This window comes from Enhydra lutris, unplaced genomic scaffold (assembly GCF_002288905.1).
Source record: "Enhydra lutris kenyoni isolate GAN:26980312 unplaced genomic scaffold, ASM228890v2 scaffoldscaffold37, whole genome shotgun sequence".
In the NCBI taxonomy this organism is placed as follows: Eukaryota; Metazoa; Chordata; class Mammalia; order Carnivora; family Mustelidae; genus Enhydra; species Enhydra lutris.
The window spans coordinates 7,352,618-7,379,549 of record NW_019154121.1 but is presented as its reverse complement, the minus strand read 5'-3'; the positions used below and the strand labels follow the sequence as shown (position 1 = coordinate 7,379,549).

Genomic DNA, 26,932 nt, shown 5'->3' with positions numbered 1-26,932 from the left:
ACCTCAGTCCTCCCTGTTTCTCATCCTTCACAAACACCCTCTTAGTCCCCCTCTTTTTTTTTTCCCACCTCCAGACAGTGGGGTCCCAAGTCCCGGTTAGTAGCATTTGGGAGAACTCACAGACAGCACAATAGCTAACCATCCTTGCATCCTTACTCTGTTCCAGGCATTGTCATAAAGGTTTTCCATGCCAAGCAGGGGGGTGACAGAGGTCCTGTCCCAGGTCAGGGGGACCGGAAGGCCCAAGGTGGGTTTCCCTAGCTAAGTGTAGCCAAGCAGTGATCTAACAGAGATGCTAAGGCAGCCTGGCTTGCTGGGGGAAGTGTGTGGGCTCTTGCATCCACCAATAAGCTTACAATTCTTCTTCTACCAACTGAGTAAGTAATTGAATCTCTCTTTGCCTCGATATACTCATCAGTAAGTGGGATAATGATAGTACTCGCTTTGGGGCTATAGGTGTTTCCTGCGGCTGCTGGAACAAATTACCAGAAACCGGGTGGCTTAAAACAGCAGGAATTTATTCTCTCCCCCTTCTGGAGGCAGAAGTCTGCAAAGATGTCAGCAGGAACACACTCCCTCTGGAGGCTTTAAGGGGGAATCTGTTTACTGACTCAGCTTCGGGTAGAAGCTGCTGGATGTGGTGGCACGCTCTGGCGTTTGTTTGCCTGCATTTTCCTATCACCTACTCTGTGTGTGTCAGATCTTTCTCCTCCTCTCAGAATCCCTAACTTAATCCCATCTGCAGAGTCGTTTTCCAAATAAGGGGATTAGGACTGGGGCTTGCCTTTGGTTGTCATTATCAGCCCACCCAAAGTGGGGATTAGGAGGCTCGGATGACACCGGATCTGTAAACGGGCTCAGATGCACGGCCTGGCACCAGGTTAGCATGCCAGAGAAGTTAGTCATCCTGATAGCTTCCTTACCTCGAGGGGTCTCTGCAGAGCAGGAGCTCTGGAGGAAACAGACTGCAAATGGTCACATTTCTCTTTTTCTAATTAGAGTTTTGCCATAACTCCCACGGACTGAGCACCCACTCTCCCAGATGCTGTGTGTGGGTCTCCACACCGTCTCATTGACTCCTCAGGAGGGCTCTGTCATGGTCACCGGTTTTCAGCCGGCATCAAGTAGGGAAGTAGGGAAACTGGGATTCAAGTTTATTCTCTTTTCCCTTTACTGCACACATTTGTTTTTTAAGCCACCTGTGTGCGTTCTGAGGGGGCTTCTGTGGACAGGAAGTGGGAGAAGGAAGAACTCAAGACTTGTGCGGGGCCAGGGGACCCAGGAGGAGACACTGTGTAGAGGAATGCATCGCTTGGATGGCTTAAAATGTATTAGTGTAATTAGGGAGGGCGTGGCTACATCTAAGTGCAACAGGCCATCACCATCTCCACCCTCCTTTTGGCCATGTAGCCCTTGCCCCAGTTTAGTCCTGTTTTCTCAGTGCCCCTTCTCAAGCTCAAGCAACCAACGTTGCGGGTCCCTCTGGTGACCATGATGGTCTCACGTGTTTGCTCTGCTTTGGCTCACCTTCACCCCACCTCCCCTCCACACACTCAGACCTGCAGGATCTATACGGCGCACTTGTCACTTAATATAGAAAACTGGCTGTTGCTATTTATTCTCCGCTGTGTGTGTTTTGTCTTCCCAGCCAGATGGTAAATCTCTTGAGTGCATGGATGGACATTCATAGTTCTTGGCCCTAGTTCCTAGTTTAATGTCCTGTATAGTGTAGAGGTTTAACAACTGTTCATTGGTTGAAGGGATGGGGGAAAATCTGACTGAAAGATCCAGGTCTTGGGGGACAGTGGTGCTGGTGAGGTGCACATACACCCCCCTCCTTGCCCCCGTGAGCTACCAGCTCCTCAGAATCTGATCTAGAAGCCCATCTTTGCTCTGGTTAGATGATTCTCGCAGACAGTTTCCTTCTAGCAATGGTTAACCTCTCCTGCTCTTAGAAGGCATCTTCCTTCATGTATTGCCCTTGGCCTTGGCAATGTAAACGTTCTACATCCTTATTCTGTCTTTAAAGCAGTTGCTCATAAGGAACTTTCCAGCCCAATTGGATATCTTCCCAGCATAAAATAGACACCTCCTCAGTTTGAGTGGAAATGTGAGAATGTTGGTTGGGGATGAGCTTGAGGGGTAGTGATTGCTCAGTCCCTCACAGTGGGGCCGTCCTGTGGCTATGCTATAAATAACATGAAGCCCAGCAACCTGTGTGCTCCCACCACTAAGTCCTCTCCAGTCATGTCAGAGGCTGGTTTCTGTGGACACCTTCCTCGAAGTCACCCACCTGTTTTGTCTCTTGGACAAGGGTTGCAACTTCTAGGACTCGTAGGACACGGAGCTTCTATCCCACTGTCACAAATGTATATGTGTTCTTAGGAGCAATTTGCCACAGAGACTCAAGAGACTTAAGAGACTGATTTCTCTTACTTTCCTCTGTCCCTATCTTTTCCACTTTGGATAGTTCCATGGTTTCCAAATAGTCACTATGTTCTAATTTCAAACAGCTACTGTGGTTTTGTTTCGTACTGAATGCTATAGAGAGGTGATTTCCCAGCTTGTATGTGCACTCAGCATTGTGTTAGTTAGAGAAGGTCAGGTTGTGCTATAGCGACAAACAACCCCCAGATCTCAGGGGCTTAACACCACAGAGGCGTATTTCGAACCCACTGGGGTTTATAGAGGACCATGTGGCTCCAAGACAACTGTCCTCCTGAGACAACTAGTAAGCCAGGCTGCTGGGATTGTGAGGCTCAATGATCTTCACTGGACCCTTTCCCTGCAGCAGAGGTTGGGGGTGGGGGGAGATCTTGCAATGGCAATGAAATGTCCTGGCCTGGAAGTGACACATGTCACTTCCACTCACAGCCCATTTGCCAAAATCCCATGGCTCCATCTATCTGCAAAAGCTCTTTGCTCTGCCATTCTTCTGGGAGGGAAGAATCAGCTTGGGTAAGCACTGGACAGCTCTGCGCTAAAAACTGTTTGGTGAACTTCGGGAAAATATAGAAGCCACACCAGAAAGTCTGATTCAGTTGCTCTGAGATGGGGCCTGGGGACCTCAATATTTGGTAATTGTCCCAAATAACTCTGATCCAGTTGAGACGTGGATGGGCATTTGGGAACTACTGCTTTAGAAAACCTGGTCCCCTCTCGGGGTGACTATTGGCTGTCTCTGGGATAAGACTGACACTCATCCAGGATTGTGCAAAACAAGTCACTATGCATGTAACTCAGTGCTAAAATATGCAGCGTGTGTAGTAAGTGCTGTGGGAAGGCAACAAACACTTCCCCTCCTCCTGATACGCTTGCCTCTTGCTTGGGTGGCTCTGCCAGACAAGTCGTGCATGATAAGGAGCTCTTGCTCAGCATGTATTTACGTGTGTGTGTGTGTGTGTGTGTGTGTGTGTGTGTGTGTGTGCCTGTGCATGCTGGAAGCTCAGAGTAGAGCAGGGCAGAGAGTCAGAGGTCCATGTTTCCCTGCAGACCCTGTTGGAATGAGAGAGCCCTATGAATAACCTCATTCTAGCTTTTTACCCCTCAGGATGAGTCTAGAGAGGACACCAGTGATTCTGAATCTAATCCTTCCTCTGTTGTTGCCTTACTGGGTGGCCCGGCATCAGCTATAAAGTCAGGTAACTTTGCCTACTCTGGGGCTAATTAGCCAGCCTGGGGATGACTCAGTTCTTCCTCTGCTTCTTCCTCCTCCTCCTCCTAAAGAGCCTGTTCAATTAGGACTTGTATTCAACTGCTGGTTAGCAGAAGCCTGGAAAACACTGGCTCGAATGTATTTTTTAGCTTCTGCAAAAGAAAGCCAGAAGTTGGCAATCTTCAGGGGCCCAGATTCCTTTGGCTTTCCAGCTGACCACCCATTCGTAGGGTATGGCCCTATTCCCCCTTCTCTCAAGATGACTGCTGAAGCTTGTCATCCTATCTCCATTTCAGGCATAAATTGAGGAAGAGCAAAAAACTACAAGGGTGTCTGCCAGCTGAGTCCAGAGAGTACCACGGAATGACACATGCATACATCTCATTGGCTAGAAGTGTGTCCCATGACCATCCAAGCCTCGAGTGAAGCTAGGAAACATAAGAGATTCCATCACAAAGTCCCAGTGTCAGGAACTCAGACTTTTTATCCCATTCCCTTGCACAGGGAAATATAGGGTTCTCCCTCACAGTGCAGAAGGGGGCCAACTCTTGCTCCCAGGCAGACACTCGCAGGCTCAGTGGATACACAGTTTGTGGGTCAGAGGGTCGAGTGTGCCCACACCCGACTGTGTCCAAGTCCTCAGTCCTGATGCCTGAGAGTGGACTTGTCAAGCCAGAGGTTGAGCAGTGATTTTTTTCCCTTCAACTCAAGCCACAGGCACTATGCTCCCTCTCAGGACACCAATGTCCCCGTGGAGGAGAACTCACCCAAACAATGCACTTTGGGGTGGCAGCTATGTTTTCAGAGGGAGAAAGCAGACAAGAAGAGAAATTTGACACCTCAGTTGCCCATCTCTTCTAAATAAAATGTGAGCTTATTTTTATTATGAAAGTAAATAGAAGATACAGAGTAAAACACTCCCATGTACAGAAGAGGGTGAGTAAAATTCTCATTCCTTCTGGCTCCTGCCTGTGTCCTCAGTCCCATGGCCCAGAGGTTACACCTTGGTAGTTTCCATGGCCAGTTTCTAAATGTTTTCTTTGCATTTATGTATATATGCGCATTGTTTAAAAAACAGAAATGGGATCACACTTTACATGCTCACCTACAGTTTGATTTTTCCATATAGTTTCTTGGTGCTTGTGCCATATTACCACCCGTAGAACCCCCTCATTTTGTTGTATGGCTATGTGGTATGAAGATACCAGAATTTATTTATCCAGTCACCAGCTGAAAAACACTGTGGTCTTTTCAGGCTTTTTGCTACCAAAATCATTGTTGTAATACTCCAACCCTTTTGTCAGGATTCCTGTCTCGTGACAGGAATTATTATCTGGGCATTGAATCTGGCAGGTTGGGGAGGAAGAGCTTTGCTGCCTCTGGGAAGACTAGACCTATGGTCCCTGGGTCCTCTGAGGAGAGCCTCAACCCATGGTTTTCCCCTTTTCCCCAGGAAACTCCTACCTACTGATTCCACTCCAAGGGCAGGGCAGGGCTGACACACGTGGGCGGCTGGGCAGGCTAGTAATCTGGTGCTCTGGGAAAATAAATAATATTGGGGCTCCTTCAACTGATATTTGAAAAAATACTTGTTCAGCTCTTATTTGGAGGCAAGGCTGAGTGCTGAGGAGAGAAGAAGGTGGCCTGGTGGTGGCAGTTCTCACTGTCCTCTTGGTCACAAGAAGAAGGAACCCACTCTGGAGCAATCCTTCTTGGAAGGGATTTCAGGGACTACTTGTGTACCGCTCTGGGCGTCTCCTCCTTCCACCTCCCAAACTCCATCCAAAGCCCTTGATTCTTTCTGACCATAAAACAATACTCATCCCCAGAGAAGTTCTGGAAGTTGCCATTTTCTCCAGTTCCAATGTCATTTCCAGTTAATTTTATCCCCACAACAATGCCGTTGAGCTCCCCAGTGATGTTGCAATGCCCCTTAGAGCTGAGGCCTAGTGGCTCCATCCCTTAATTTGGCTCAGCTGTGGACCCCTGGAATTTCCCCTGCCTCAGCTGTGGACCCCTGGAATTTCCCCTGCCTCCAAGACCAAGGCCAGTCTCTTTTTTTTTTTAATTTTTATTTTATTTTATTTATTTGACAGAGAGAGATCACACGTAGGCAGAGAGGCAGGCAGAGAGAGGAGGAAGCAGGCTCACTGCTGAGCAGAAAGCCCGATGCGGGGCTCGATTCCAGGACCCTGAGATCATGACCTAAGCCGAAGGCAGAGGCTTAACCCACTGAGCCACCCAGGTGCCCCAAGGCCAGTCTCTTCAAAAGGGGCTTTATTGCTATAGGTTTGCCCATGGCCTGTGACCATATTAGGCAGTCTGGAGTAGGCTGGATGCCCCAGCTGGTTAGAACAAGGAAGTAATAATGACCTTGTGAATAAATCACTTTTCTTCTTTTAATAATTTTTTAATTTTTTTATAAACATATAATATATTGTCAGCCCCAGGGGTACAGGTCTGTGAATCGCCAGGTTTACACACTTCACAGCACTCACCATAGCACATACCCTCCCCAATGTCTATAACCCCACCACCCTCTCCCTATCTCCTCCCCCCGGCCACCCTCAGTTTGTTTTGTGAGATTAAGAGTCTCTTATGGTTTGTCTCCCTCCTGATCCCATCTTGTTTCATTTATTCTTTTCCTATCCCCCAAACCCCCCACATTGCATCTCCACTTCCTCATATCAGGGATATCATATGATAGTTGTCTTTCTCCGATTGACTTAAGAAATCACTTTTCAATTTAATTTTAAAACCTGTTTTAAAACCTGTTCTGTTTAAATGCTTCTCTCTTAAATTTTGTCATTCTATAAGCTTCGGTTTATAAATTATTAAAAGGGAAGGTGGCTGCAAGCCCTGTTTGTCAGCAGGTCCCTGAGAGCAAGAGGAGAGCCTTTGGAAGGTCCAGCAAACTGAATATCATAAGATGACCATTTGGATTTCAGAGATGATCCCTGGATACTCTCTGGTGTCCACAAACTCTGCCCTGGACCCAGCCATCATCGGATATAATGCCTTGTGTATTTCGGTTACAAAGGAGACCTTACAAATGAGCATGAGGAGCTCATCCCATCACTATTGCTGTTATGATAGAACAACTTGAAGTATGTTCTGCCAGTAGTGATAGTATTAGATCATCTAGCTGTAGACAAGGCCACACCCAAAGACCCCAGACTATCGTGTTAACTGGCTGCCTGTGCAGAGCAAAGAGAGTAACGATGTATCAAGTATGCCTAGAACCCCACATCCACAGTAGACATCCTGAGTGGTTCCTTCTTGCCCCTGACTGAACTCAACCTTGACTTTTTTTTTTTTCCCCCTAAAAATTGGTTGACCAGTTGGTTGGTCACTACCAACCAATCAGATCTAGTGCAAAAGTTAAAACCTATTTGCCATCCTGGGCCTAGAGAATATTCAAAATCAAGTGTGGCAACAAACACTTTTCTGTAAATGTAGTTTGCCAAATTATCCCAGCTTTCACTTGCCAATCTGAGGACAAATTCGAGGCTTTTTCTTTTTCTTTATTCCAAAGTCACTAAGCACCAATATGTCCAGGCACTTACTCAGCACTACAATAAAAAAAGATATTTGAAAGATTTGTCTTCAATTAGCTCACAAACCAGAGATGTACATATCTTACTGTGACACGTCTTGGCAAGTGTGTTATTAGTGCTTGAACTGTGTGTGTACAGAAGGAGAAAGAAGAGTTTGAACTGACCTGGAAGGGTTCTTGGCAGGTAGAGAATGAGGGATACCACCCAGATGTAGGAAAAGAATGTGTGCAAGTCTTGGAATGCTAAAAAGACATGGTGCATCCTGGGAAGACTGAGCATGAGTTCTGGTGGAAGGGTGAGGCCATGGGAGGTAGGCAAAGAGGAAATGAGCCTGGAAAGATGCTCCAAAGCTGGGCTGGATGCACCAAAGGAGATCACTCCTGCTTTGACTTGAGCTACAGGATCCCTGTCCCCTTGTTGACCCAAGCACCCTCTCCTCCATCTGCCTGCACTTCTGTTTTCTGCTCCATGGTGGGCTGCATGCCTGGCCACTTGACACGCTGCTCTCTGGCTCCATCATCCTCGGAAGTCTGCAGGGTGGGCAAAGCTTCCATTCATACTAGAGACTGCTGGGGAGCCTTGTAGTAGGAACTGCTTAGGAGCTTGTATCTGAGTCGCTGGCATACAGGCATTGGATGATCTCGTTGAGGAAAAGAGGATGAAGCCCTGAAAATATCTTGTCTTTGGCTTTTTGATCTATAGTGCTTTCCCCAAACTTCATGAAGCAAACATAAATCCATTAGTCAATACAGAGCCTCTCAGACCTCTCTGTGAGACTCCACCAAAGATCTGTGACCTCAGACCTCAGAGACATGTGTGACTCCACCAACTCAACTGGCACTTAATCATGTATTGCTGAATGTCATTACTTAATTTTCCCATTAGGTCATAAACTCTTTTGTATCCCTGTATAGCACATAGCAAAGTGCTGGGAACATGGTAAACACACACTAAGGGTTTGTTAAGTGAAAAAGTGAAGGGGGAACATGTTGAATGAAAAAGGGTTTGTTAAGTGAAAAAGTGAAGGGGAACATGTTGCCCCTGAAAAGGGGCAAATGGACAGCCAGACTTTAAAGTATTCTGTTTAGTTGTAGTTTGGTCGTGGATACCATTTGTGACTCTTGTTTTGTCATTTAACTCTCTTAGCCTCAGTTTCCTTACCAGTAAATTGAAGATATTCTTACCAGCTCTACACAGGTTACAGGGTTATGTCCAACACCAAATAAGAAATCATAGTAAAGCAAGTACTTTATGATCTGTTAAGGTAAACTATTAGGATTTTCTCTTAATGTCATATAATCATAAAATATTTTCCTTCTTACTTTTAGACTTGCAACCTTATTTCTTGAAAGAGGGCCAAACAGGATAGGTGGTCTTTACAAAAAGGCTGTTTACAGACATTACACAGATGAGACCTATTCCACGGAGATCCCCAAACCTCCCTGGCTTGGATTCCTGGGCCCTATCTTGAGGGCTGAAGTGGGTGATGTGATTGTCATCCATTTAAAGAACTTTGCTTCCCGACCATACTCTTTGCATCCACATGGCGTTTTCTACAACAAAGATTCAGAAGGTAAATATCAATCCTGTATTATTGGTGTCTTGTGTCTATTTCATAAGGAAGGCAATTGTCAGTTAAAGGGATCGAAGAGACAGTGATGACACGTGTCGATTTGTCTTTTCCCCATCTCCTTCTCTCCCATCTCCATCTGCTCCTCCTGATAGAGAAAACTTCAAAAACACTATCAACCAACTTGACCTAATTGACATCTACAGAACGTTCTGTTCAATGACTAAAGAATATATCTTCTTTTTGAGAGGTGTATTTCAAGAGGGTATATGAAAACTCCTCAGGATAGACAGTAGGCTGTGCATAAAATGAATCTAAATAAATTTAGGTTGCAAGGTGTATTCTCCAATAACAATGGAATTCAATTTGATATAACCAATGAAAGAAATCTTGCAAATTCTTCCAAACATTTGGAAATACACAGTATACTTCTAAATAACCCATAGGTAAAAGAAATCACTAGATAAATTGTAATTATAAATTGAATTGAATAAACATGGAGATAAAACATAACCAAAATTTATGGTAATAGCTAAGAAGTACTTAAAAGGAAATTTCGAGCTTTAGACACTTATGTCAAGAGAGAAGAAAAGTCTCAAATCAATAACATTAGCTTCCACCTTAAGAAACTAGAAAACAAAGAGGAAACAAAATCTAAAGAAAGCAGAAAGAAGGAAATAATAAGGACTGGAGCAGAAATTCAAAGGAGAAAACAGAAAAATAATATAAAATTGATTAAGCCAGAAGTTGGCTCTTTGAAAAAGATTAACAAAATTGAGAAAGTTTATCTAGTCTGATGAAGACAGAGGGCACAAATTACCAAAATCAGGAATGGGAGATGAAACATCACTTTGACCATACAAAAATTAAAAAGATTATGAGGGAGGATTATAAGCAGTTTTATGCCAAAATATGAGACAACTTAAATGAAACTGACAAATTCTTAGACAAAAATTACCCAAATTGACTTAAGAACAAATAAAAATTTGAATAGACCTATAAAATGTAAAGAAATGGAAATAGCAATTAAAAATCTTCCCTCAAAGAAAAACCCAAGCTCAGATGGTTTCATTTATAAATTCTATCAACTACTAAAATAACAATAATGCCAATTCTTAACAAAATCTTTTAGGAAATAGAGGAATACTTCCAAATTCATCCTATGAGGAAAACATCATCTTGATACCAAAGCCAGATAAAGACATCACAAGAAAACTACTGACCAATATTCCTCACGAATGTAGACACAAAAATTCTTAACAAAATATTAGCATATTAAAATATGTTGACTTCAGCAACATATAAGGAGAATTATACATCATGACCAAATGGAATTTATCCTATGATTGGAAGGTTAGTTTAACACTCCAAAGCAAATGAATGTTGGGGAACCTGGGTAGCTCAGTCCGTTAAGTATCTGACTCCTGATTTTGGCAGGTCATGATCTCAGGGTTGTCTGATAGAGCCCTGGGTCAGGCTGTATGTTGAAGGTGGAACCTGCTTAAGATTCTCTCTTCCTCTCCCTTTGCCCCTCCCCCAACCCCATTCATGCACTCATGCTCTCTCTCTAAAAAAAAAATTTAAGAAAAAAATAAATGAATGTAATACAACATATTAATAGAATAAAAGACAGAAACCACATGATCATCTCAAGAGGTACGGAAAGGCATTTAACAGGATCTAGTACTTATAAATTAAAAATTTCTAACAAACTAGAAATAGACAGGTACTTCCTCATCCTGATAAAAGTTATTTAAGAAAAACCCACAGCTAACATCATGCTTCATGGAAGGGAGACCGAATAAAAGTCTTCATAAGATTGGGAATAAGGCAAAAATGTCTGCTCTCACTGCTATTATGAAATATTGTTCTGAAGATTCTACCCAATGCTGGACAGGTCTGCTAGCAGTAAACTCAGTCTTTGTTTATAGAACATCTTTACTTTACCATCCTTTTTTGAGGGGTAGTTTGCTGGATATGGTATTCTCCATTTGCATCGCTCCCCAGCCCTAGCACATTGAGTATGTCATCCCGCTGTCTTTTTGTCTCCAGTATTCAGATGGGACGTCAACTGTTAATCATGTCAATACTCCCGTGTACGTGATGAGTCATTTTTCTCTCACTTCCAGTATTACCTCTTTGATGTTTTTTCCTAACAATTTGACAACAATGTGTCTATGTATAGGTTCTTTGTATTTATCCTACTTGTGGTTCATTATGCTTCTTTAATGTGTAGATTAGTGTTTTTGACCAAATTGAATAATTTTGGGTCATTATTTTTACATTTTTTTTCTGTCCCTTTTTCTTTCTTTTTCCCTTTGGCAGGCTATTATTACACATGTTAATATACCTGGTGTTGACCCACAGGCCTCTGAGGTTCTGCTTATTTTCTTTGATGTTTTATTTCTTTGATCTTCCTGCCCCCTCTTTTTCAGATAGGATAATTCTACTATATTCAAGTTCACTGATTCTTTTGCCATCTTGAATCTGTTGTTAAGACCCTCTAGTGAATGCTTTAAATAATTCATTGTACTTTTCAATGCCAAAACTCCAACTTTGTTCTTTTAATAATTTCTACCTCCTTGTTGAGATTTTTCGATTTGTTGAATCATGATGTCCTACTTTTCTTTAATTATTTAAACATGGTTTCTGTTAATGGCTTGAACATTTTTCTAATAGCTACTTTAAAGTTTGTATCTGCTCAATTTTACATCTGGAGACACTTAGAGATAATTTCTATTGGCTGCTTTTTTTTTTCTCTGAGACTAGGTCACACATTCTTATTTCTTTGTATGTCTCATTTTGTTGTTCTTGTTGGAAACTGGAAATTTTTGAGCATATATTGGAGCAACTCTGGATTCAAATCCTTCCCTCATCTAAGGTTATTTTTGCTATTGGTTTGTTTTTTTGTTTAGTAACTTACCTGGGCTAAATCCATGAAATCTGTCTTCCCTATAATGTGTGGCCACCAAGGTTTCTGTTTTTTCTTTCTTTCTTTCCTTTTCTTTTCCTTTTTTTTTTTTTTTTTAAGATTTCATTTATTTATTTATTTGATAGAGAGAGACACAGTGAGAGAGGAAACACAAGAAGGGGGAGTGGGAAAGGGAGAAGCAGATTTCCTGCTGATCAGGGAGCCCAATGTGGGGCTTGATCCCAGGACCCTGGGATCATGATCCGAGCTGAAGGCAGATGCTTAATGACTGAGCCACCCAGGCACCCCTGTCTTTCTGTCTTTTTTCTCGTATTCATTTTTAAGGCTGGCTTCTAAGGGGTCACCTCTAAATCTGCTTAGCTTTGAAGTCGGCAGATGCTGGGACAGAGATGTACTTAAGCATCAGTAAGTCCTCAGTTCTCTGCAGCTGGAATTGTGGGTGGATAGAGAACACATTCAGAGTTTTGGTGGTTTTTGTCTGCCTTGGATCTTAGGGTTGTTTTTTATTTTTTGGTTTTTTTTTTTTTTAATTGTGTTAGTCACCATACAGTACATGACTAGTTTTTGGTGTAGTGTTCCATGATTCATTGTCTGCGTATAACACCTAGTGCTCCATCCCATCCATGCCCTCCTTAATCCCCATCACTGGGCTCACCCATTCTTCCATTCCCCTCCCCTCTAAAACCCGTAGTTTGTTTCCCGGAGTCCATAGCCTCTCATGGTTCCTCGGATTTTAGTTTTTGCTGGGCCCTTTGCTTCTCCTCTTTGCAAGCACACAGCATTAGAGTCAGCTGGGAGTAGGTAAATAACTGACGTTCAGCAGTTGTTCAAGCATAAACATTGCTGGATGCCTTTATTTGATTCCGCAGCAATGAAATGGTTGTTTTTCTCAATTTCGTTCCACTTTACATTACTTTTGGAGGAGAGGATTTGCTGACTTCCTCACTCTCTATCTCTCTCTTTTTTTTAAGGTTTTATTTATTTATTTGACAGAGAGAGCAAGAGAGATAGCACAAGCAGGGAGAGTGGCAGGCAGAGGGAGAGGTAGAAGAAGGCTCCCCTGTTGAGCAGGGAGCCCGATGCAGGACTTGACCCCAGAACCCTGCTCAACCAACTGAGCCACCCAGGCACCCACCTCCTCACTCTCTTTTGATGAGTTTTTCTCTTGGCTACCATTGCAAGCTTGCTAGTCTGAAAGTCCCTGCTTAGTTCAATTTAGTGTTTACTGTGCACTAGACCCAATGCTGGATACTGGGGCTGCAAAAATGAATAAATACATAGTTGTTCCTTCCAAGTTCATCTGGGGAGTGCTGGAGAATGAACCCAGTAGTCAGTGGGTGGGATTAACATTGATTAAGCAGTTCCTAGTATGCCAATGCCTATTCTAGAACTCTTACATACAATGTCTCACTTATTTTTATTTTAAGATTTTATTTATTTATTTGACACACAGAGATCACAAGTAGGCAGAGAGGCAGGCAGAGAGAGAGGGAGGAAGCAGGCTCCCTGCTAAGCAGATAGCCCGATGTGGTACTCGATCCCAGGACCCTGGGATCAGGACCTGAGCCGAAGGCAGAGGCCCAACCCACTGAGCCACCCAGGCAACCATACAATGTCTCACTTATTAATGGAATTAGCTAGTGCTTTCTTGATCTCCATATGAAATACAGTTAAGTATTAGGACTACTTAAAAATAAATGTTATCGCTTTTTAATTTCAGAAAAACATAAAGAAGGGGTAAATATCTCACATTCTCATTTCCTACTTAAAATAAGCCTAAAACAAAAGATTAAACAAGAAGTAGTATATGAACATGGTTAGAAAATTTTAGGGGTGCCTGGGTGGGTCAGTTGGTTGAGCATCTGCCTTCGGCTCTGGTCATGATCCCACGGTCCTGGGATCAAGTCCTGTATCAGGCTCCCTGCTTAGTGGGAAGCCTACTTCTTCCTCTCCCTCTCTCTCTCCCTGCTGCTCCTCCTTCTTGTGCTCTCTCTGTATGTCAAATATATAAAATCTTAAAAGAGAAGAAAATTTTGTGAGTACAGAGAAGTATAATAAGAAAAGTAAAAATTCTTACTTGGCTCTTATCTGAAAAACAATCACCTTTAAAAATGTCTTCATCTTGGAGATTTTCTCATATAACACACATAGAAAGACCTCCTTTTAAGTTATGCAATATCACATTGTATGAATATATCAGTCTGGTACATTGATGATTATTGATGACTGATGATGATTATTTAGGTTGCTTTCAGTTTGGGGTTGATACTGCCAATTCTACAACAAATACACCAGTTCATGTATTTTGAAAACCATTTTCAAAGATGTTTCTGGAGTAAATTCTTAAAAATAAAATTGCTGGTTATATTCAAATACTCTTTCTTCTTTCTTTCAAAACAAATCGGCAAGTTGTCCTCCAAAAAATTGCACACTGTCCCGCACTTGTTTGTGAGCTGGTCTGTCTCTCCTACAACTTCACCAATCCTCAATATTCTCAAACTTGATGGGGTGAAAATGTGTATATTTGAATTTCTAAAAACCCACACATTCTAGAATACATAAAATGAAATGAATGTTTTAAAAATATTCTTATATTGTTTATGTTATATTGCTCAAAACCTTTGACAAATCAAAATTCCATTGACAAATCAAATAAAAATTTGATTTTGATTTGACAAATCAAAATTCCTTCCTGGGAATAACTTACAGAACAACTTAATAAGCTATCCCACCCTGAATCGCTTTTTACTTTATATTCACGGTATCTTTTGGATTCCAAATGATCTTCCTCATCTTGAGTGGTGATACCAAGGATTTGTTTGGGGACTCCAGCCTTTCCATAATACCTTTCAGTAATAGCCATCAATACTTCCCAATAATAAAGAGCAAAAAGAAAGCAAATAAATAAATTGTGCAAAAAAGAGTCTCAAGAAAAATTATTACTCGTATTGATTTGTATCATATAATCAAAGCAAAATGAGTGATCTCAGTTGAAGCCTCTAGACAAGTCCACTATCCACCCCCCCCCCCAGCTACTGACCCTCAGTCTCTCCATATATAAATTCAGAAGCTGCAAAGCTATGCATTTTATTCACAAGGCTTTGGTTTATGGTGTAGAGTCATGCCACTCATTCATTATTTTACTCAATAGATATGTACTGAGCACCCACTGTACTAAGCACTGAGGTAGACCTTGCATACAAAATTATGAACAAAAAACCCTGGGTGTTTTTTTTTTTTGTGGAATTGTAGTCTAAATTGAGAGACAGACATTAATTAAACAATTATACACACAATATTATACATATATAATTAAAACCTTGGGCAAGTGCTATGAATGAAAAAGTGATTTATTGAAATCTTATTATATGCCAGGTGCTGTGATAAATGTATTGTAGATCTTCTGTCATGTAAGCCTCAACAACTCTGAGATAGGTCTGATAACTACCACCCTTTTCCAGATAAGAACCCAAGGCTCCTAGAAGAGAAGGAAATTGCCCAAGTTATAGCTAACAAGAGATGGAGATAGGATTTGATTCCACTAGTCTAACTTCAATAGCTCTGAACTTAACCATTCGTTATACTGCCTTTCTCTCTGTATGAATGTATTTTAGAAAACTGACCTAGTTCAGGGAGTTCGGGATTGCGGGTTTGTGAATGGGTGGTGAATAAGTGAAAGAATGGAGAATGAACTTGGGTGTGTCCACATCCATCTCCTCGGCACCTCACCCCACAGCCTTCTCCCCAGTGCCATCCAGCTCCTCCCAGTCCTTCCCCGCCCCTACCTTCTATCCAGGTGGTTATCAAACTAGTTTTAGCAGTGGACTTTCCTTAATTGAAAACCCTTGTGCAATCTTAGTTTACAAAACAGAGAAAGGGAATGCCATGCCTATGCACCCCTACCCACTCTGTGGTAGACCACCCCTCCACCTAGCAAAACCCCAAATAGTGTTCAACACATCACCCTATTTTACTCTCCACTTGTCCCATGTGCTAATAATTCCTATTCTGGGGGCACCTGGGTGGCTCAGTGGGTTAAGCCTCTGCCTTCAGCTCAGGTCATGATCCCAGGGTCCTGGGATCAAGCCCCTCATTGAGCTCTCTGCTCAGTGGGGAGCCCGCTTCCTCCTCTCTCTCTGCCTGCCTCTCTGCCTACTTGTGATCTCGCTCTCTGTCAAATAAATAAAAGTTTTAAAAAATAATAATAATAATTCCTATTCTGATCAGCTCAACAGAACGGAGGATGAATGTCTTACTCTTCCTTCCTATCTTTCGTGAGAACTCAAACAGGTGCTGAATCAGTAACAAGTACCCAATAATTTCATTATTTCTTCTTATTTATTATTTATTATTAGAGAGAGAGCACAATTGAGGGAAGGGGCAGAGGGATAGAGAGAGAAGAAGACTCTCCACTGAGCAGGGAGCCTAAAGCAGGACTTGATCCCAAGACCCCAAGATCATGATCTGAGCCAAAGTCAGATATTTAACTGATTGAGCCATCTAGGCACCCCTCTCCTTTCCCTTTTGAGTTGATGTTAAGTGAGGTGGATTCAAATCTTCCTGATTGGCACAAGAGGCCCATCCGAAGGGGTCCTTATGAACATTTATTAAGCATCTGGTTTTGTGCAAGACACTTGATACACATCATGTCAGTTAGTTCTCAGGTCCTTGTGGGGTAGGTATCAACATTCTAGCTTCACTGAAGAAAACCAAGGTATTGAGAATTTAAGTATCTTGCCCCAATCCCACAGGAAATAAATTTAAATTTATTTGATTTAAAATGTAATTAATTTATTTGATTTAAATTTATTTGATTTTAAATTATTTGATTCCAAAGCTCAGTGAGCCCTGCTCCCTGTAGCAAGTGATCTCTGTAGGTTAACTATGTTTTATCTTTTCTCGGAAGGAGCCCTATACCCAGATGGAACTTCTGGAAGAAATAAGAATGATGATATGGTTCCTCCTGGCAGAAACTACACCTATGTCTGGCCAGTGAGAGAAGAATATGCCCCTGCTCCAGCGGATGCCAACTGTCTGACCTGGGTGTACCATTCACACATTGATGCTCCTAAGGACATCTGCTCTGGGTTAATTGGCCCGCTCCTGGTGTGCAAGGAAGGTAAGGAGCTCCTCCACCCCCAACACACACACACACACACACACACACACACACACACACACACAGAAGCCTATTCCCAAATGTGTTTTGCCTCCCTTCCTTGCTCCATTCAAAGGTACCTTTTCTTCCACGCTTTCTGTAAGATTAGGGAGATACTTCTAACATAGAAGGTTAGATTCTTCTAACAGAAGGGGCAGTAATTCAGACTTCTGTCAAGGAAACATCATAGCATTCTGGAACTTAAATGCTTTAAGGAAGAAAGCAAACCAGGGACATACCATGGCCATTCATGCCAGCCCAACACTACACACAGGAAAGTGAGGAATGTAGCCAAATGGCTAGATTTGGTTTTGCATTGATATTTCACATGCATGATCACTTTGTGATTTTGTTCCCCATTAATTGCCTTAGCGTGTCTGTGCTCTGTCAGTAATACTGGCTCCCTCCTGGAGCAAAGTTTTCAAGTCTCTGGTTGTGAGGGCTTCTGTTTTATGACTTTTCTCTTCTATGATTCTGTCATTTCTATTAAAATCCTTTGCTGCTTTCATGTTGTGGTCACTCTTGTTACTATAAGTCTTTGGCCAACTTCAAACTTACCTGATACCATTGGTAAAAGGCAAAAATCATCTTGACTTAATTCACTTTGAACTTTTTTCTCCACTTTTTTGGATGTCTCCCCTGGATAGGTGTCCTGAATAAATATTCAGGGGCAAGGACAGATGTGGACCGAGAGTTCATTATAATGTTTACTCTGGTGGATGAGAATCAAAGCTGGTACCTTGATGAAAATATCAGACATTTCTGCACCAACCCTGATTCAGTTGACAAAAAAGATGCTGTTTTCCAGAGAAGTAACAAAATGCATGGTGAGTGTCTCCAGTATTATCAAATATATACTGAATGCTTTTTGTGGATCTGATACTATGAGGGATGAAGAAACACAGAAAGTCTAACCTGGTTTTCTAGGATTGATAACTTGTGATAAGAATGGTTAGGAAGTGATAAAACACAGTCCATGTGAGAACATAAAACAATTTGAGAAGAGATGAGGCAATAGATATCCCCTGAATTGAGTATGACAAGCTATGGTATGGAAAATGGAAGGGTTAGTTATAATCAGGAAAGAATCAGGAGGTGATCCTAGAGAGGATGGGTAGGTTTATGTAGACAGGAGAAAGGAAAATGAATCACCATCATGTAACAATTCTGTGGTTTGCAACCTTTTGCATTATTCCAGTAACCATTTCCTGAGTGATTGCTAAATTTCAAAAATGTATGCTGTGTTTAAATACATACTTGTGAATTTGTTATATTTCCCAGCCATTCTGGTTTTTTTAAGTTTTTTTTTTTTGAGAGAGAGAAAGAGAGAATCTTTTTTTCTTTTTTTAAGGTTTTATTTATTTATTTGTTAGAGAGAGAGAGAGAGAGCACACAAGCAGACAGAAGCAGAGAGAGAAACCAACTCCCTGCTGAGCAAGGAGCCCCATGTGGGACTCAATCCCAGGATCCTGGGATCATGACCCGAGCTGAAGGCAGCGGCTTAACCAACTGAGCCACCCAGGTGTCCGGAGAGAGAGAATCTTAAGCAGACACCACACCCAGCATGGAGCCCAACACAGCTCAATCTCATGACCCTGAGACAATGATCTGAGCTAAACCAACAGTTTGATGCTGAACCGACTGAGCTCCAGGTATCCCTCCTAGACAATCTTTAAATCAACATTTATTGAGCATTCACTATGTGCCAGACCCCATATTTGAAAATAGTGAATTTCTATAGTTATCCTCTCCATCAAGACAGACTACTTACTCACATCTGTTTTGCAGAAGAGTGGCTTAATACAGAATTTTAGGATGTGGGGATTATTAACTAGTCTCATTCTTCTGTTTTCCCATAGAGTTCTAATGAACATAAAGAACATCTTCAACATAAACAAACACCCCATGTCATTCACTGATAAATTTCCTCCATATTTGCTTCTCTATCTCCCAGAACCCACCCTAACCAAAATTTAGTTATAAAATTATAAGAGAGAGGGAAGGAGCTGAAGATCATCTGATCTCCCCCATTTTACAGATGAAGAAACTGAAGTCAAGAGACCATCAATGATTTGGGGCGCCTGGGTGGCTCAGTGGGTTAAAGTCTCTGCCTTTGGCTCAGGTCATGATCCCAGAGTCTTGGGATCAAGCCCCACATCGGGCTCTCTGCTCAGCAGGGAGCCTGCTTCCTGCCCCTCTCTCTGCCTGCCTCTCTGCCTGCTTGTCATCTCTGTCTGTCAAATAAATAAATAAAATCTTAAAAAAAAAATGAGAGAGACCATCAATGACTTGCTTAAGGTCAAAGTGATAATTAGGGCCAGAGTTGCTTACGAGAAGCTCAGAAACAACTCCTTCAAGGAGGACCCCATAGCAAATAAATGTTAATTTGGTTGTGTTTGATTCCAAAGTGCGTCAAGGTGTAAGCGTCAGTAGCTGACGATTTCTATGGCATCGCACACCCTCTCTCTTCTTTCTAGTGGTATTTCAGCAACCTTGTGTGAGGGGAGTATTTTAGTGTTTGGACAATATTTTAGGAGGGAAGAAGTAAAGGAGAAAAGGGAGGGAGGCAGGGAAGGAAGTGAAGGATGGAATAAAGAAAGACCTAAATTCTTTTTTTTTTTTTTTTTTTTTAGAAAGACCTAAATTCTAAACATTGCTGTATCCGATCAACTTTTATCCACATGCTTTATAAAATGGTGGCAATGATCTCAAATCTTGCTGAAAACTACTGTGATGGTTTACAACTCAGCTGCCCACAGAATTCCTCTCACTCTTTCAAATGAAAATGTCCAACACAAAGGAATCAATTACATAAAGCAAATACAGCCTATATTTAAAATAAAAATCAGCCTGGGGGTGCCTGGCTGGCTTACTTGTAGATCATGGGACTCTTGATCTCAGGATTTTAAGTTTGAGCCCCACACTGGGTATAACGATGACTTAAAAATAAACTCTTAAAAAAATAAAAAATAAGGGCATCTGGGTAGCTCAGTTGTTTAAGCATCCAACTCTTGGTTTCAGCTCAGGTCATCATCTTGTGGTTGTGGGATCAAGCCCCTTGTCATTCCACACTCAACTCGGAGTCTGCTGGATATTGTCTCTCATGCACTCTTTCTAAGATGGATAAATAAATACAATTTTAAAAAAATAAATAAATAAAAATAAAAATCAGCCTTATGCAGAAGTAGATGTTTGCAAACAATCAATCTTGCATATGTTGCATGGGGCACTGGGTGTGGTGCATAAACAATGAATTCTGGAACGCTGAAAAGAAATTAAAAACAAAACAAAACAGGGGCGCCTGGGTGGCTCAGTGGGTTAAAGTCTCTGCCTTTGGCTCGGGTCATGATCCCAGGGTCCTGGGATCGAGCCCCGCATCGGGCTCTCTGCTCAGCGGGGAGCCTGCTCCCCCACCCCCGCCTGCTTCTCTGCCTACTTGTGATCTCTGTCTGTCAAATAAATAAATAAAATCTTTAAAAACAAAACAAAACAAAAAGCCAATCTTCTTTATCAATCTAATAGTAAAAGAGACCTAATCAAGAATAGAACATAAACTTTAAAAAATAAAAAACAACAAAAACTAGTCCATAGAAGATGCTCAATCAATATAAGATTTATTGATAATTTTATTTAAATTTACTAAAATTATTTAGGATCAATTGTGCTGCCTTAATCATTGTTATCTTAGTAACAATTGCTTTTTCACTCAGTTTGAATCTAAGAAGCGATATTATGACTCTTGGTGGGTACTAAGGAGGGCACATATTACATGGAGCACTGGGTGTGGTGCATAAACAATGAATCTTGGAACACTGAAAAAAAATAAAATAAAATTACAACCCCCCCCCAAACCAAAAAAACAAAAAACCAACTCTGAATCAAGTTTTCTTCTGCACTTGGTCAAGTCCTGGCTGCTGTTCAGATGATTCAAAAGATGAGGTCTCAGACTTCCAGCCTAAGTTGAATCAATTAAATGTTGACCCAGCAAGACCTAATAACAACTGGTTTTTCTCCCTGCTTTCCTTCTTCCTGCTCACTTTGGTTACTTAAATTAAGTAGCTCCTATGTGCCTGCTTTTCTGCTGGGTCCTGACAGCTGGGGAATGAGTGACACAGGATTTCTAATGTCAGGGAACAGAGTCCTGTAGGGAAGTCAGGTATGAAAATGAAGGATCCTTAGAGGAAGTGGCTGAGCCATCCTGAAAGTCTGAGCAGTGTTCTGTTCACTTCTGACCTCATTATTGTGTTCACACAGCAGCTCCAAGGCTGTTTTTCCTGCGTGCTCATCTCTACTTTTATTGAGTGCTTTTCTCTCAAAAAACCCAGTACCTTTCATTCCTTTCTGGGACCATAGCTTATGAAAGGAGCCATGCTTTTCTGCACAAAAACATTACAACTGACGATCGGGGCTAATTTTTCAGCCATGTTAGAGTATGTGTTACCGCCTCTACAGGGGAGACTCTTCCACCAGTGTGTTTCTGTTTTTCAGCCCTCAATGGATACCTCTTTGGAAACCTCCCAGAGCCTGAGATGTGTGTTGGTGAATCAGTGTCCTGGCACCTCTATGGGATGGGGAACGAGATAGACATCCATTCCATCTATTTTTATGGCAACACATTCATCAGCAGAGGGCATCGGACTGATGTCGTCAACCTGTTCCCAGCCACCTTCCTGACAATGGAAATGGTAGTTGAGAATCCTGGGAAGTGGATGATAACTTGCCAAGTTAGTGATCACCTACAAGGTAAAAAGGACAAAGACCAGTGTAGTGTGTGGAGGTTTCGAGGGAGAAGATTATACCACAGAGTCAATGGTGCTCGTTCAGTGTCTGTTGTTAGATAGGTTCTTGTGTTATATTTAATTTGAATATAGAGGAAAATGTACAATGCTCATTTATTTGTCATCCTATCAACAGATATTTATTCATCAACTCCCTATAAAAAAGCTGGGAGGTGAATGAAAGAAATGGTAAGACCTTCAAGGAGTCTATGGTCTAGTAGCTAGAATTAGTTAGAAATTAGTTAGAAATGAGTAAAATTTTAGGCAGAAAGATAAATGCTCTTTGTTTGTTAGAGTTATTTCTCTAGAATAAGCAGAGGGACTTCCTGAGGAATTAGCTCCTAAGCTGAGTCCTGAAATATGGGTAGGAATTGAACAGATGCAGAAGGGAAGAAAGGCTTCCCAGGCAGAGTTAGCACCATAAAGCAGGAAAAAGACATATTCTATATGAGCAACTATAAATAGAAAAATAACATTTTAGCATTGGAGAGAAATTTACACATAATCTGGACCAACCTACCATCCGATTCTTGAATTTCCTTTTGGACATCTCTTTGAAGTAATTGTAGCAACCCTTTTCATCCCTGGGCTGCTCTGTTAGAATGCTTTTCCGTATTGAGACAAGATCCAATGATAGTTGCAAAATCTTATTATTTACATGATAAACATTGTTTTTTATTTAAATACCTATTGAATGACTTAGTCTTGGTCCCTTGGGACCACACAAAATGGGTCTCTACTCAGCTGAACCACAGGCTTATGCCAGAAGAGTGATAAGAGAGAAGCCTACAGAGGTAGAGCCTAGTGAGAGGAGATTTAAAAGGCAAGACTAAGAAGTCAGGACTGTGTCTGGAAAGCCAAGTGGGTTCTTCCACATCCTTAGGCACATCAGTGACATAATCAGTGAGCAATTTAGGAAGATATGTATGATATCTGTGTGCAGAAAGGATTTGATGGAGAGATTCTGGCCATTGGATGCTAGTTAAGAAGCATTGTCAACATTAGAGTTAGACATAGAAAAAGTCTGGCCTAAGATGGTGAAAACAAAATAGATTTTTAGAAAGGTGTCAATGGAATAGACACAGAAGAAATAATGTGTGATTAAATTTGGATCCCGACTCACTACCCACAGTCACCAGCAGGTACAGGGATGCAATTCTCCAGGGCAGCTTTGATAATACATTCTTGTTCCTGTCAACCTTAAGCATCTAGTATTAACATTAGTCTGCTGGGTTATTCCAATTCAATTCAATTCAATAAATGTTGAGTGGATCAGTAAATATGTGCCAGATACTGTTCTGGGAAGACAAAGTGATCAAGACAAGATTCCCGTTCTTATTCCCCTCACCCCCAGTTTTATTGAGGTATAATTGACACATAGGAGTTGCATATATTTAAGATGTGAAACTTGATTGATTGATTCATTCATTCATGAGAGACAAAGAAAGAGCCAGAGGGAGAAGCTGGCTCCCCACTGAGCGGGGATCCCAATGCGGAACTCCATCCCAGGACCCTGGGATCATGACCTGAGCCCAAGGCAGATGCCCAATCATCTGAGCCACCCAGACCCCTGATGTTTTGATATACGCATACTGTGAACTCATCATCACACTCAAACTAATTTACATATCTGTAACCTCGCATGGTTATCTGTGTGTATGTGCACGTCCATGCTAAGAACACTTGAGATCTCAAAGAGTACAAAGTTTCAGTTACACAAGATGAATGCATTCTGGAGGGCTACGTACAGCATAGTGACTATGGTCAATATTGTAGTGTGTACTCGAAATTTCCTAAGAGGGTGGATATTAAGCATTCCTACTGCAAGATTCCTATTCTTACAGGGCCTCATGCTGTTATATGTAGGAAGAAACTAGTTCTAAAATCAAGGCATTCGCAGCTATTTGAGACTAGTAAAATTGCAAAGCAGGGCCAGTGGTTGTGGACATAAGCTGGTGTTTGTACATTACTGAAATATAGTTTTTCCTAAATTGTCCATACCCTCAGAAAAAAATTATCATAAAAAATTAGAAAATACGCTTAATTTTAAAAATCAATAAACCTGTCTTAGGATAATGGTGTTACATTTTGAGGAACATTCTTTCTCTATTTTCTAGACTTTTATACACAAATGCATGTTACTTATAAAATGAAATGAATCTATTAATACTGCCCTTTATCTTACTTTTCCCACTTATTAATATATTAGAAATATATTTCCATGTCAGTGAATATAGACTACTTTGTCATTATTAATCCTCCCAGTGTCCTTTCAAAGGAGATGATGAATTAACCAACCAAAACTCTATGGCTTAATACTTGTATTTTCCCCCCATTTTGGGGGGGGGCTATGATAAACCATACTAAAATCCTCAGTTTACAGATATGTTGCAATTTTGTCTGATATTTCTTTAGGAAAACTCTTAGATTTAGAATTCTTGGGTCAAAGAATTTGTTTTTGCTCTTAAAGCTATGGACGGATACACATTGCCAAATTCCCTTTTACTCTTTGCCCTTAGTGTGTGAGCATTCCCCATTATCCGCCAACACTGAGAATTGTTAGTGTTTTCAATCTTTACCAATCTGATAAATGGACAACAGTGTCGCTTGGCTACTATTGACATCAAACTGTTTTTTTTTTTTCATGTGTTTATAGGTCGATGGTATTTAGAAAGATTTTGTGAATAATCTATTGATGTCCCTTGCCCATTTTCCACTGGGAGATTTACTTTCCTCTTTTTTATTTGCCAAATATTTTTACACATTAATCTTTTGTCCTATGGGTTAAAATATCCCCCCACTCACCATTTATCCTTCCCTTTTAACTTCATTAAGGTCCTGTTTTTTGTACAAAAGTTTTGTTTGTTTGTTTGTTTACTTTTTAGTCTAGGTTATTTTTGCATGTATTTCATTGATTTTCTATTTGAAATATATTCTTGAAATTTTTAATGAAAAAGTTTTGCCTTCAATGTTTACAAAGTCAAATCTAGCCGTCTTCTCCTGTCAGATTCCTTTTGTGAGCATTTATGCTCTGTCTTGTGGTTTTCCTCTGTTCTGCAGCTGGCATGCTGGGACAATATAATGTTGGTAACTGCAAAGGTGATATTCCTCACCCCAAAATGAAGGGTCAACAGAGGCACTACTTTATAGCAGCTGAAAAAGTCCTTTGGGATTATGCTCCTCAAGGCTATAACAAATTCAGTGGTCTTCCCCTAAATGCATCTGGCAGGTAAGTACTCTTTGCTGGCTGTTCTAAGCTTCTCCTAAGAGAGAACCCTGTTAGACCTTTACCTGGGACCTCACTGGTATCCCCAGCCCTTCTCCATAGATGACGTAACGACACCACTTAAAGGGTTCTGAGCCCCATAATGTACATATGGCTGAGAATTGGTGGAGTATTTATTGTCATGATTGGCTGGTTGTATCAAAGCACTATGTTCATTCATTCATTCATGAAACGTTTCTTGAGCACCTACTGGATGTAAATTGCAATGCTAAGTGTCACGAGAAATATTAAGCTGCCAGAGAATAGAATAAGGCCTTTGCACATGTGGAGATGACTGTTTTGAAGAGAGAATAAGACAGGGCTCTCTTTCAGTGGAGGTGAACTGGCCAAGGAAAGTTACCCTTTGTGGTTCAAGGACAGCCTGCTAAGTTATGCCCCCTCTACCCAGAGTGTCCTTTTCCTACCTATCCAGCAAAATGTTATTCTTCCTTCAAAATCTAATCCTAATGTTACCTCTTAAGTGATGCTGCCCCTGACTCCCAAGTCATTAATCATTTTCTCTCTCATAGCATGTAGTATGTTTCAAATTAAATCTAACAATCCATTAAGTAAGTGGATGTGGACCCCTGTGAGTTGTTATTATAGAATCCTGTGCAATGATGTCTGTGAAATCCTTTTAGAATGTGCAGTATGATACCAAGAATGGTCGTTATTACCCTATGATCCCTTTTGTGTTTGAGGGAATGTTTTTAAAATTTTCTTTGTGATGGATAAGATACCCTTCATTCATGTCATCGTAAATTAATTGTTTGATTGATTGATGCCCTTCAACCTAACTTAAAGAATCCATATGAACCATATATGAGCCTGTTTGATATCGACACTCTAGATTGACTAGTATTTCTCTATAAACAGAATAATGAGATTGGCATTGGGAATTTTGTCTTAGAAGCCTTCCAGAATTCTGAAGCACCTTATAAAAATGAAATATTAGGGGTGCCTGAGTGGCTCAGTCGTTAAGCGTCTGCCTTCAGCTCAGGTCATGATCCCAGGGTCCTGGAATAGAGCCCTTCATCGGACTCCCTGCTCAGTGCGAAGCCTTCTTCTCCCTCTCCCACTCCCCCTGCTTGTGTTCCCCTCTCTCACTATCTCTCTCTCTGTGTCAAAAAGAAAAAGGAAATGTTAAAGCATATTTAACTGATAATTAATGTGATATATGAAAGCACAACATAAAAATTAACATAAGGGTTGCAGAGAGGTGTAAGGTAGTGTTCCCACCCTCGGATCAGAAGGAGGCTGTATGCACAGAGAAAAATAACTTGGTAAGTTACAAATAAGATCAAGATGAGTTGTCCGGACAAGTGAGTTCTCTGGGTGTTCAGAGAGAGCTAAGATAGCCAAAGAACACTTCACAGAGGAAATGGGACTTGAGCAGAATCTTGAAGAATAGTGGAGTTTATATAAGTGAATCATTAGGAGGGAAATTTTAGATGCAGGGGTCAGTGAGATCAAAATGACCGGATGGGGAATTTGCACAGGGGAGTGGAGGTTTGCCTAGAGCCATAGGGAGAGGATTGGGTAAACTGGATCTCAACCCCAGAGGTCCTATAATCCTTTTGAACTTTATCTGATTGGAGGATGTAAGCAGGTGAAGATGTTGGAGCAGGAAATGGCAGTGAAAATTACCATCTTGGAGGTTAGTGTTGTAGTAGCGTGTATGCTGAAGGGAGAACCTGGAACAAGCCGAGGCAAGAGGGAGGGCATAGAGTGTGTAGCTGGAGCTTCGTAAAATGTTGAAAACACAAGGTGAAGGGGGCAGGTACGGGGGTTGTGGCAGTGGGGAGAAAGACAAGGAAAAGAGGCAAAAAGGGTACAGAGAAGGAAGGAAGGATGAACAAGATAAGGAGATAAGGCAGAGAAAGAAGACAAAGTCAGACTGTGTGGCTCCAAGAGTGGTGGTACCATCAGCAAAACTAAGGCCTCAAGAGACAGTGTCCGGATTCACAGCACTGTAGTTCACAACTTGGGAATTTGGTATGTTGTGTATATAGTTTAT

General features: G+C 41.4%; 1 protein-coding gene across 1 annotated transcript in view; it reads left to right on the top strand.

Annotated features, from left to right (window-relative positions):
* LOC111154503 (hephaestin like 1) overlaps nt 1-26,932 on the top strand; it is an 88,757-nt gene that overhangs the window by 5,071 nt on the left and 56,754 nt on the right. The window contains exons 2-6 of the mRNA XM_022514128.1: nt 8,541-8,785; nt 16,621-16,833; nt 17,520-17,699; nt 21,361-21,615; nt 24,711-24,879. Of these exons, the coding sequence (XP_022369836.1) occupies nt 8,541-8,785; nt 16,621-16,833; nt 17,520-17,699; nt 21,361-21,615; nt 24,711-24,879 (1,062 nt within the window). The remainder of the gene's footprint in view (nt 1-8,540; nt 8,786-16,620; nt 16,834-17,519; nt 17,700-21,360; nt 21,616-24,710; nt 24,880-26,932) is intronic.